This window comes from Oncorhynchus clarkii, chromosome 2, assembly GCF_045791955.1.
Source record: "Oncorhynchus clarkii lewisi isolate Uvic-CL-2024 chromosome 2, UVic_Ocla_1.0, whole genome shotgun sequence".
Classification (NCBI taxonomy): Eukaryota; Metazoa; Chordata; class Actinopteri; order Salmoniformes; family Salmonidae; genus Oncorhynchus; species Oncorhynchus clarkii.
In genome coordinates, this window is record NC_092148.1 from 84,818,903 (window position 1) to 84,832,038 (window position 13,136).

Genomic DNA, 13,136 nt, shown 5'->3' on the forward strand with positions numbered 1-13,136 from the left:
AAGGGCTGGGGAGACACACTAAAAGACTGTCCCCTTGGTTGACTCACCAGACCCAATCAGAAGGGGGTCATTAAACCTTGCTCACCCCCTCCCTCCCCCCGAACATAATTAGTGAGCTACAGTGGAGGAGAAACAGAGCACAACAGAGCTCCAAATTTTCAGTCACTACACTCCAGGTTGAGATGGCTAATAGCCTCCACTTCTTCTCTAAAATCCCTTAAACTAACGTGCATCAACCCGAGAGGAGAGGCGAGACGTGGATCCCTGTCAATCAACAGCTGATTATCTCCTCCTCTTGCTCCCTTTCCTCCAGGGAATAATGACACTTTGAACAGTGATAGTCCCTGATCGCTTTCTATTGGAGAATTGAGAAACAATTACACAGTAACCACTGTCCATCTTGAGAAGTCTAGCTTCCGGAGTCAATTGCCCATGCAAAAATGTCACAGTTGGGAGAAATAAACAAATCCAACGTTTTGGCTTGGGGAAGGCTTAAAAGACTTAAAACAAAATAATGACAGAGAGAGAGAGAGACAGAGAGAGAGAGAGAGAGAAAGAGAGAGATGCAGTGTCTTGAAAGTAACAGGGTTTGAACAGCAGGAACTTACTTACCCATTAAGTACAGTTAATTACACGTTGGTAACCACTGTCCATCTTCCGAAGTCAATTTCTCATGCAAAGACGTCACAGTTGCGTGTGGCGAGTGTTCTCATTGGGAGTTTATTTCAGCATCTGCAACATTGCTAATCTCACCAGGGATATGTCTCATCTGACTATTCATGAGTGAATTGCTTTTTACCAATGCACGTCCACTGACAAATGACTCAACATGTTTTTCTAATTATAGCTTTACATGTCAGGCATAGGTCTCTCTGTTCATTGTGTCTGTGTGTCTGTGTGTCTGTCTCTAGGGGTCTAATTCAGTACGTGATGAACTTCATGACAATTGGATGGACTGTGTATTTACATGTATGGTTACGTAGCTGTACTATGAGTGTGTGTCTACGCATGCAAACACACTTACCTATAATGGAAAACCTGAGACCATCATTTTAATTCAGTCGTTTACCTCTGATACTGTAAGAACCTTTGCAACTCTCAACTGACAGCAACTCTAGCAGCACTGAATTTTAAACATAGATGAGTTTGACCAAAACGTAACATATTAAGAATTTCTTCAGAACTATGTGGATTGTTTGCAACTGAAGTTTCATAAACTGGCACAACCTTTTAAATAAAGCCTTTGATACGGATTTCCTACAATCAGGTTTTTGCTTAAAAAATAACTTTGTGTTTTACAGTAACTAATAAAAATACCCTATTCAGTGGGAACTTTTCAACGATTAGGCTTTAGAAATATGACATAGCCAGTATTTGTTCACTTGCCTGATGCTTTGAAGAAAATAAAAAGTAACGGCTCACTTCATAAGTCACTCTTCACTGGAGAGACAGTTCAAGGAACTGGCCCATAAATCATAAGACTGGGATATTACACACACACACACACACACACACACACACACACACACAAGGCTCAATGGCTCTCCTACCGAACATCCATAACTGTCAGCAGCAGACGGGGGATAGCTGGCCTCTGACTCCACAGGAGTTTGAAAACACCAGGGACCCCAGTGCACGCTGGGAGTTAGCATGAACCATGGGACCCGGCTGAAACGTCTGTCAGTGGAGTATCGGCCTGATGAAGAGAAAACACACACTTAAGGAATGTGGAAGGGAGGTGTGTGTATGCCTGCACGTTTATGTGTGTGTGTGTGATGTTTAGCGAGAAGTCAGTGGAAGTGGGTGTTAGTAATGTTATTGTAGGCCAAAGGCAAATGTTTGGAGTTACAGTGGTAGGAGTGTTAAGCGTTGATTATCAGTCATCTGAATGAAACAGAGGGTGTCTGCAAAGAAACAACGGCTAGTGTAATAATCTCATGTAAAAGATAGTTTTCCACTCAGCATTTCTCTCAAGGCTTGACGCTAAAGTACAGAATCCACAAAACAACAGACGGCCCTCAGGACCTCGGGTGTGTGTGATGTCACAGCCTCCCTGTGCACACCAGAGAGGTGATGTCAATGGAAGGGGATGCGGGTCCGGATCTTCCATTGGTCGCAGGGTATTGGACTACATGTAGCCGTGGTTACACACACACACACACACACACACACACACACACACACACACACACACACACACACACACACACTTACAGAGAGAGAGAGAGACACACAGACTCACACACACATATACACACACACACACATATACACACACACACACACAGAGACACACAGACTCAAACACACATACACACACACACACACAGAGAGAGAGACACACACACAGAAACACATAGAGAGACACACATACTCACACACACAAACACACACACACACAGACACACACACATATACACACACACATATACACACATACACACACACACACACACACATACACACACACACACACACAGACACATAGACTCAAACACACATACACACACACACATCCCGCCCCCCCACACTCACAAAAACTATCATCCAATATGATGCCTTGCAGACAGTAATCAGACGCCTTTTCTTTCCTACGAGAGGAAAATGGCTGCTCCTCTCCTCTTACAGACAGACGGGCCACAGTAAGAGTCCTATCCTTCCATAATTAGATTTAACAGGCATCCCTCTGCAGTGTGCTGATGGCCGAATTTCAGCAGGCTTCGGCCCACTTTCGCTGGTCAACACTCTCTCCCTGCACTGACGATAGGGAACTGCTGAAAGGCTTTTGGCCACTGACACCGGCTAACTGGCTGACTGCTGAGCCATTAGAAAGAAAAGCATCCTCTCGCTGAAGTCATGGGACGTTGACTGTTCTGTTATGACACATGAACAGGAATTTCGATCAGCATTGGCATGTTATTGTTTTTATTCCAACAGACATAGGAAAGCATAGGAAAGTGAGCTATAAATCTGGGTCACTAGGAAAAGTAGTCTGGCAATTCAGACAATTGTACCTGGCCCAGGATGTAGCACCAGAGTAGATTTATTAGGATCCCCATTAGCAGACAGCTAGTCTAGTCTGTCTAGTCCCCAGTAGCAGACGGCTTGTCTAGTCTGTCTAGTCCCCATTAGCCGACGGCTAGTCTAGTCTGTCTAGTCCCCATTAGAAGACAGCTAGTCTAGTCTGTCTAGTCCCCATTAGCAGACGGCTTGTCTAGTCTGTCGAGTCCCCATTAGCCGACGGCTAGTCTAGTCTGTCTAGTCCCCATTAGCAGACACCAATGGCAACAGCTAGTCTTACTGGAGTCCAACACATAGCAAAAAAGACATTACATACAAAGGACTTTATAATTTACATACATTTAAAAACATGAACATGTAGTGTGTGTGTGCATCAGTTCCACATACATGTCAGTACATACACACAACAAGTAGGTCACATGGGGGAGACTCGTTGTGCCGTGAGGTGTTGCTTGATTTGTTTTTTGAAACCAGGTATGATGTTCACTTGCGTATATATAAGATGGAAGGGAGTTCCGTGCACTCATGGCTGTGTATAATACTGTACATTTCCTTGAATTGGTTCTGGACCTGGAGACTGTGAAAAGACACCTGGTGGCATATCTGGTGGGGTACGTGTGTGTGTCAGTGCTGTGTGTAAGTTGACTATGCAAACAATTTGGAATTTTCCTCAACTCTTAGCCAAGAGAGACTGGCATACATAGTATTCATTTTAGCCCTCTGATTACAATGAAGAGCAAGACGTGTCGCTCTGTTCTGGGCCAGCTGCAGCTTAACTAGGTATTTCTTTGCAGAACTGTTAATATAACTGGACAATAATCAAGTTAAGATAAAACTAGCTTTGTGGAGTGTGGTGTCAAAAAATCTGAGCATCTCTTTATTATGGACAGACCTCTCCCCATTGAATCTATATGTTTTGACCATGACAGTTTACAATCTAAGGTAACACCAAGTAATTTAGTCTCCTCAACCTGTTCAACAGCCACACCATTCATACGCAGATTCAGCTGAGGTCTAGAACTTAGGGAATGATTTGTTCAGGACCAGTTTAATACTGGCCACCCATTCCAAAACAGACTGCAACTCTTTGTTAAGGGGTTCAGTGACTTCATTAGCTGTAGTTGCTGATGCGTATATGGTTTAATCATAAGCATACATGGACACGCATGCTTTGTTTAATGCCGTGGCAGGTTATTGGTAAAAATAGAAAAGAGTAGAGGGCCTAGAGAGGTGCGAATCCACAATATAGCAGAGGTTGAAAGGTCATAACACATAAGTTTTCTCAACAACAGGTTACGGTCAATAATATCAAATGATGCACTGAAATCTAACAGCACAGCAACCACAATCTTCTTATTATCAATTTCTTTCAACCAATCATCAGTCATTTGTGTTGAGTGCCCTTCTCTATAATCATGCTGGAAGTCTGTTGTTCATTTGTTTACAGAGAATTTCTTTCATTGTTTTTTTTTATGCATGAGTACGATGGCTCACTGTTTGTTGTTGCATTTTCTGCCTAAGTTTGGCCACTTTGCCAATGAAGTAATCATTAAATATTCGGCAACCTCAAATGGTTTTGTAATGAATAAGCCATCTGATTTGTCTAATTTGATATATTTGTCTTTCTACTCCAAAGTGTATATCATTGGCTTAATCTTGGCTTCATAATACAGTTTCTTATTCTTTTTGTTGAGTTTAGTCACATAATTTCTCAATTTGCAGTAAGCCAGCCAGTCAGCTGTGCAGCCAGACTTATTAGCCACTACATTTGCCCCATCTCTTTCAACCATACAGCTTTTAAATTCCTTATCAATACATGGAGCCTTAACAGTTCTAACAGTCAGTTTCTTAACAGGTGCATGTTTATCAATAATTGGAAGAAGCCATTTTCTAAATTCATCAAGTGCAGCATCTGGATGCTCCTCGATGGCAATTTTAATGCACAGAGAAACCATGACAAGATCCTGAGGCCCATTGTCGTGCCATTTATCTTCCGCCATCACCTCATGTTTCAGCATGATAATGCACGGCCCCATGTCGCAAGGATCTTCTGTACACAATAACTGGAAGCTGAAAATGTGCCAGTTATTCCATGGCCTGCATACTCACCAGACATGTGAGCATGTTTGGGGTGCTCTGGATCAATGTGTACAACAGCGTGTTCCAGTTCCCGCCAATATCCAGCAACTTCGTACAGCCATTGAAGAGGAGTGGGACAACATTCCACAGGCCACAATCAACAGCCTGATAAATTCTATGCAAAAGGAGATGTGTTGCGCTGCATGAAGAAAATGGTGGTCACACCAGATACTGACTGGTTTTCTGATCCATGCATCTACCTTTTTCTTAAGGGATCTTTGACCAACAGATGCATATCTGTATTCTCAGTCATGTCAAATCCATAGATTATGACCTCATTTATTTATTTCAATTGACTGATATCCTTATATGTAACTCAGTAAAATCTTTGAAATTGTTGTGTTTATATTTTTGTTCAATACATATCAACCACTAGAGGGAGGTGATCTGTAGCTTGGAGTGAGAGAGAGGTACAGGCTCCCTAACTGACCTGACTATTTTATCAATCAGGTGAAAATGCCCTCTTGAAAACCCTTGATCCACTAAAGCATAAATGGTGCAGCTATAGGAAGCTACACACTTCAGATACCTTCTGTTCAAACTCTGTTTGATGTAGATGTATGTCTTCCTTTCGACAGCTCAGCCAAGCTCCATCAGTCGCCCCCACTTTCCCCCTCAGTCCACTCCTCCCCCACCTCCCTTCTCAGTCCTCTCCTCCCCCACCTCCCCCACCTCCCTTCTCAGTCCTCTCCTCCCCCACCTCCCCTCTCAGTGCTCCCCCACCTCCACCCTCAGTCCTCTCCTCCCTCACTTCCCCCCTCAGTACTCTCCTCCCACACCTCCACCAGTCCTCTCCTCCCTCACTTCCCCCCTCAGTACTCTCCTCCCACACCTCCGCCAGTCCTCTCCTCCCTCACTTACCCCCTTAGTCATCACCTCCTTTACCTCCCCACTAGGTCCAATCCTCCCCAGCACGACCATGAGAGGGAGGGAGAGAGGGGCAGTCTTATTAATGGTTTAGGTTAACCTAGCGAGGTCAAACCCATTGGAGCTGGTGATGGATCTAGTCTGTAGAAGCAGGGAGCCTGCCCTGAGATGAGGCAGGGATGACTCCTCCACCCTCTTCCCACACATCTGTCTTCAGCCTGGCCGGCCTGTTTCTGTGATCACAAATACTGTAGGGGGGGGGGATAAAGCGCAGGAATCAGAGGAATTGGGACATACTACAGGGGGGGACATACTACAGGGGGGATACACGGAAGAAGTTCCCTGGGGAGCAACTGATGGCCATTCAGATACAGTAAAACACATTCTTTCACACATGCACATGTGCGCACACACAGAGACTGTCTGTAAGGGGTAGTTGAGGGTGGTCCATTACTGAGAAAGCTTCTTGCCGTGAGCTTGTCTAATGTGATATATGTTCTATTGGATGTCTACTGAACATGCTAGATGCATAGGGGTGGCAGCATAGCCTAGTGGTTAGTGTTGGACTAGTAACTGAAAGGTTGCAAGATGGAATCCCCGAGCTGACAAGGTACAAATCTGTCGTTCTGCCCCTGAACAAGGCAGTTAACCCACTGTTCCTAGGCCGTCATTGAAAATAAGAATTTGTTCTCAACTGACTTGCCTAGTTAAATAAAGATAGATGGATTTTTGTAAGATAAGAATCAGAGTTTAATTAAAAGTAGAGATAATCCGAAGCCAAGAAAAGTCCATCATTCCCATTATGATATGCGTTGAAATTGACCCAAGAATTAAGCTTCTCATCAAAGGACCCTTGTTTTGACACATGTACTGTATTTCCTAGATAAAATACTCTGATGCATACTTTTTATTGGCAATAACCAGGAAGTGAAGTAGTGTCCCTAGGAAAACAAAGGCAGTGCAATGTCAAAGCATCTGACATAAGTTACACTTAAATCAAGCATACTGTTCATATGGACAGGTTTTGCACGATGAGACGCTATCCGCTACAGAACAGACAGTGAGTGATCTCAGAGAGAGAGAAACACAAAGGGCTGACGTCAGCCCTCAGCAGAGGAGAAAGGCAGAGAACATGCTCCTGTTTCCATGTGGTGGGATAATAGGAATACATGTGACTATAGGGGGGAGAGGGGGATTAAGTTGGATAATAATATCAACGATTTATATTGTATCTGAAGAGATGCAGTGCCTGAAGTTTTTTTAATGATAATTCTAATTTCCATGTAGATTATACACATTATACTAGGTACGTCAATAGTTAAATTACAGTATATTACTGTAGTGTAACGCTATGGTTACATCCCTGTAAGGCAGATTATTCCTTGTCTACAATGAGTAACTCCAAAACTGTGTGAATACAATAAAACATAATCTATCACAATTGAGGTTTTTATTATATTTTTATTTGATCATTTTAATAGAAATTATAATGACAAAATGTCTAACTGCTTCCTGTGCTGGGGCCTTGTAGCACAACACAGACACAGCTAATGAGGTTACATAGCTTTACCGCAAGGCACACTGCAGACATGTTAGTACGTCAGTCCATTTCATTTCTGTTCTGCTCTGAAAGTCCTGAGTGGCATACAGTAGAAGGTTGGGTTGTTTGTGACAAAACCAATACGTGCACAACCCTTGGGGCAAAACAGACAAGATTGTTGACAACGTATATATTTAGTCTCCAAATGTTTATTAAAAACATAAATACATTTTCACAATGAGCAGTTGTCTCTCAGATACATTGTTACAGTTGTTGGTTAGCTAGCTAGTGAATTTTTGCCATATTAGCATAGATGTGGCTTGAGTCAAAACAACTCGGAACAAGACATGATATCAATAACAAGACAACGAGCTGAAACGAGCCACCTACGATTCCCCACATAGCAGCTTTTTTGTCATTGTTGCTAGCTGTCTGACCATCCAGAATCATAACAACACGGCCTTCTACCTCTAAGATGTGTGTGCATCGTTTTAGTGACTGTAGGGCAATGGAATTATAAAGCACAGGGAATTACAATATTCACACTGTCCTCAACTTATAGGACATACTATAGTTGATCTTTAGATGGATTATTTCCTGGACATACAAAGCATGCTTTTGATTTATTTATTTTATTTAACCTTTATTTAACTAGGCAAGTCAGTTAAGAACAAATCCTTATTTACAATGACGGCCTACCCCGACCAAACCCTAACCCAGACGACGCTGGGCCAATTGTGCGCCGCCCTATGGGACTCCCAATCACGGCCGGTTGTGATACAGCCTGGAATCAAACCAGGGTCTGTAGTGACGCCTCTAACACTGAGATGCAGTGCCTTAGACCGCTGCACCACTCTTAATGGAGTGCTCGAACCGGCTCAGAGTTTTCAAGTCACAGAGGGGTACATTTTCAGCAATGCATTGTTTAACATCGGGTGTTAACCTGAAAGTAAATTTCATCTGTGTGTTGTGAACTGAAATGCACTGCTCAACCTCGATGAGCAGACCTTTAAATCTTGAAGCAGTTCATCTCCTCTGACATTTGACTCTTTTGACCAACAGGTTCACAGTTTGTTGACTCCATGGAGAGGCTTCATGTCTCTCCAGTCTCGGAGACAACCAGTCAGTAATCAGCATCTAGGCCTACATTATTTTGACTTCTGTATGTCCTCTTCAATCAATCAGTGTCACAGTCAGATTTCTGTCAGTCAACATTGGGGGTTATAAACGTGCGCAGTAGTAATGCTAAAGTTAGAGAGGCTGTGAGTCAGTCAGCTGGCTGGACATGCAGAAGAGACATTCACAATCACATGGCCCAGGATATGTTGGCCGCATGTTCCTTAGCCTTCATCCGCAGCACAGCAATGCTGGATGAGCGTCTCTCAAATTCAGGCTTGGTCTCGAATGGGTGTCCATTGGGCGAGGGAGTGAGGAGGGAGTCGGCCGTGAAGAAGTTGTTGAGGGAGACGTGTCCAAACTGGTTCTGCTGGTTGGGGAAGCCCACGTACCCGTGGTCGGCTGCAGAGCGGGGGGAGTGGGAATACGAGGTGACACATGGGGGAGATCCACGGGGGAGCATGCAGGAGGAGACCACAGAGCCACTGGGAGCAGGGCTGGGCCACAGGTTGTTGGAGATCTGTGGAGTAAAATAAAACAGATCATTAATTATCTGGTTATTTATTATTCTACCAGAGAAGTTGATTGGTCTTGGCTTTGATTATGAAGTACTACTGATGTTTAGTATTTTGCCATTGTGAGGCCATAGGGAAATGTCCACATTGCGTTGAAGTTATTCTATTCTACAGTATATTGAGGGTATTTTATTTTTATAAAGTGGTATCAGGCTACTTCAGATAGCCTATAGCCGAAGCTTACATTTCAGATTTCAGGGATGTTATAGAATATCAGGGGGGAGAAGGCTTCCAGTCCAGATGTCACAAATTGTATTCCTGATTAACCAGGAAAAATCATATCTGTAAGATCTGAACCCAAAATGGTTCTATCTAGAACCCAAAAGGGTTCTACCTGCAACCAAAAAGGGTTCTCCCTGGAACCATAAAGGGTTCTCCCTGGAACCATAAAGGGTTATCCCTGGAACCATAAAGGGTTATCCTATGGGGACAGCCAAAGAACCCTTTTGGAACCCTTTTTTCTAAGAGTGTACCACTGGGCTGGAACTACGGTAGGCTACTGCCAAATGTTGGTTTACAGACAAATTTAGCAAATACTAGAAAGACAATTCATTGTGGTGCTGGTGAAGATTGTGGTCTGGTTTGGTGGTTATAAGTAATGACGGTTTGTTAGCGTTTATATTTTCAACTGGTTGCAAACAAAATTATTTCCCTAAACATATGACATCAGAGAGCATATCAGATATGTCCTCAACCATCTATAAATATAGCAACAATTTTACACAAACTTCACATTTTAAAACCAATCCAGATCATACTCTTTCATAGAAATGTCCATGTCCAACCCCCCAAAAATGTAACTCATGTTCCCCCTACAGTATGTACAAGGAAGAAATCATCAACTTTCAAATGGATTTAGTCATGGTCTGAAACAAACAGTAAAATATTGGGCATGTTTCAATCCACCACTTGGCGTCAGTGCCCTCTATAGTAAGTAATATATCTGGATAAACTATATTAAAGGCGATGGCTTTATTCTAGTGTTAATATGAGAAACATATGAGAGGGAATTCAGGCATGGATTTAGGACAGGACATTGAGAGCCTGGCTGTACGCCTTTACATCTTCAAAGCTAATCCTCTTCAACGACGTTAGTCTGTAAGAGTAGTCTATTTACTTCAAACGCGACTAACGCGTTCTACACTGACGGCGTGACCACACCCCAACTAAGGATTTTGATGGGTCAGACAAAGTTAAACATGTATCATTATTTACGGGAATGAAGGCTTTATACATTTTACTTTTGAGTAATGCTTTCTGGCAGCCCGTTATGGCTTTAACGTTTAATGTTGGCTTTCAAAGAATAGCCTACACAGTCTAGAGAAAAGTCAATATTTTCAGTGAAATCTGAGACGGAATCATTAATTCCAGTGGTTTGCCGAGATACCTTCTAAATCAACTTTGGAAATCTTATCTGAAATATGGTGCATGATAAATCGAACACGCCGTCAGAGTTGGTCAATCTATCAAGGGTTTGTGGCGGTCAACAGCACTCTCATCTTATTTATAGTCTAACCTATTCCATTTTAACGCACGACATGCTCCACAAATGATATTAGGTCATTATTAACAATAATTAGAACTTAGTATAGCCTACCAAAACCATATGTTTAATTTCAGATTATTTGATTTTACAGAAGACGGAGACAAAAAAAACGATTCAATGGTGGCAAATAAATTGTTCTGGTGAAAGAGCAAACTTGCCTGTGAGTAACTGTCTGTTCTTGGCAACACGGATATGTCGTATGTGGCTGCAAAGTGACTTTTTGCCTGTTGAATCTGTCCATAACGTTCTCTTTTTCTCCACTTGGCTCTTCTGTTTTGAAACCACACCTAAAACGGGAACGAGAGATACAAAATAAGCTAACTTTGTCAATAAAGAAATTGGTCAACATGTACCCTTCTTTTTCAGCGTTGTCTTAACCTATTGCTCTGTTAGATGACATTTAAAAGTACACCAAGCCGTCACACAAATACAGAGCCAAAAAAGAAATCGAGGATCAATTCTTAATTGACAGTAGTAAATCTTAAAATATGCTCAAAAAATATGGTTAAAAAGCCTAAATGGCCTGCATTGCACTACATTAAATAACCTTGGGCCCACTTATTTTGTACATTCTAAATACATAACAAATTGTTTTAATAGACCTAAAATAAGACCAAAGTGATCTCAGTCAATAGTAATAGCTACATGTGATGTTCCCGATTCTGTTCCTAAACAACGTGGCAATAGAACAACTGAAGGACAGTGAGAGTAGGTCTACATTACCTGCACTCTGGCCTCGGTTAGTTCCGTCCTCATCGCCAGTTGTTCTCTCACATAAACATCTGGGTAATGAGTTTTCTGAAACACCTTCTCCAACTCCTCCAGCTGTGCGCTCGTGAATGTCGTCCTGTGTCGCCTCTTCTTACTGCTCGATACGTTACTGTCACACTTGTCACCCATTTCGTCCAAATCCGTTTTCTCCTGACACGCCGTTACCGGCGAGGCCCTCAGATTGCAACAGTTGTCGATCGACCTTCCAAGGTCCGCGTGCAAGGTATCTTCCGTTTTCTGGACACCATAATTCGCTATATGAAAGAAAAATAAAAGGTATTATTTGTATTATAAATCAATGAATAACGCAGATGTTGCAAAAATATAGGCATGTGGCATATTAAGTAATCTATGACAGATGAGTGAGGCTATAAATAATAAGCCATTGACGAATATATTTACATGAGATGAGATGTTGCATGTAGGCATATTTGTTATGTAACCTATATGCGGTGAATGTGAAATATTTTGCAGTACGGTTATATTTCAGTTTTGGTGATGTAAAATAATATTTTCAAAACCACAACTTAATAATGTGAGCCTATAAACATACTTCCATTCCTCATTTAAACAGGTAGATTTTAAATATGATCACATCTGCCCATTGCTCTTTCAATGTGTTGCTAGCTTGGCAATATAAAAAAATAACTCAATTGCCGCAATTCAATAGTTTATGGATTTAGAGCAATAAGAATCACATAACATTTAAAAAAACTTGTTTGAGATATGGCACATAAATGTGGAGATGTGAGGAAATTACGCACAAGTAGCCTACCATGTTCATTTCTCAGGCACAATTTTGAGAACAAAAAACGTGGGTAACACTTTACTTGCAAGTATAGACTATAATGCATGTACATTTAGTTATAGGCCTAATGCATCGTAACACATCTCATAGCCTAACAATTTCAGCGACAGTTAAAAAATATATTTGGTAGCGTTTTATGCATCGTGAGTGGAAAAGGTTCCAGTAACTAACCGTGTTGGTCTCCGCAAGGCGAGGACCGCTCCATTCGCGAGTGGTGCTCGCTGCTCTGTATCCCGAAGGCCTGCACACACTTGGGCGAGGTCTTGCTGTAGTACTGCACACTGTCCAAACTCTCCATAACTTGGTCCAGCGCGCCGCCAGAGCCCATGTAGTAGTCGCTGCCCTTAATCGCTTGACTTTTCAATGCGAATTTATCGTTCATGTATTCCATGATCTCCTTCCCGAGATCTCGTCGCTCACAGAACCTTGTCAACTGACCATAAATAAGTTCTGTCGACGTTCAACAAATTTGAAGAGCTATATCGGCTACCCCGATAACACAATAATTGTTCAAAGCCGTTAATATGTCTTGTCTTGAAGGCACTGTGGTCTCTTTATAACGGGAGGGAGAGGGGGTTCCTTGAAGAAGCCTCCCTCCCCACTTTTGAATATGGAGCATTCGGAACTCCTCCCACCCGCACAGTCCAAACCAAACACACTTTAAGTGATTCTAGACCCTAGAATTGGGCTTAAAGGAAACAATCGAATTGACTTAAATTTACAACATGTTGAGCCACCCCAAATAAAGTGGGG

The 13,136-nt window shown here is 42.3% G+C and overlaps 1 protein-coding gene across 1 annotated transcript; it reads right to left on the reverse strand.

The window, feature by feature from the left end:
* Nucleotides 1-7,758: 7,758 nt before the first annotated feature.
* Nucleotides 7,759-12,878, reverse strand: LOC139382927 (ALX homeobox 1). Its single transcript, XM_071127202.1, has 4 exons — nucleotides 12,555-12,878; nucleotides 11,528-11,829; nucleotides 10,963-11,091; nucleotides 7,759-9,203 (listed from the first exon to the last, which is right to left on the reverse strand). Exons 1-4 carry the CDS (start codon nucleotides 12,772-12,774, stop codon nucleotides 8,874-8,876), a joined length of 981 nt encoding a protein of 326 aa, XP_070983303.1. The 5' UTR covers nucleotides 12,775-12,878; the 3' UTR covers nucleotides 7,759-8,873.
* Nucleotides 12,879-13,136: the final 258 nt, after the last annotated feature.

What these genes read in the sequence shown, in the direction of transcription:
- LOC139382927 (XM_071127202.1), bottom strand. Translation starts at nt 12,774, where the DNA reads ATGGAATACATGAACGATAAATTCGCATTGAAAAGTCAAGCGATTAAG. An exon ending in GCCTTGCGGAGACCAACACG is followed by an intron (nt 11,830 to 12,554) that starts GTTAGTTACTGG and finishes TCTTTCATATAG; the next exon opens with CGAATTATGGTGTCCAGAAA. An exon ending in GAACAGACAGTTACTCACAG is followed by an intron (nt 9,204 to 10,962) that starts GCAAGTTTGCTC and finishes TTTACTCCACAG; the next exon opens with ATCTCCAACAACCTGTGGCC.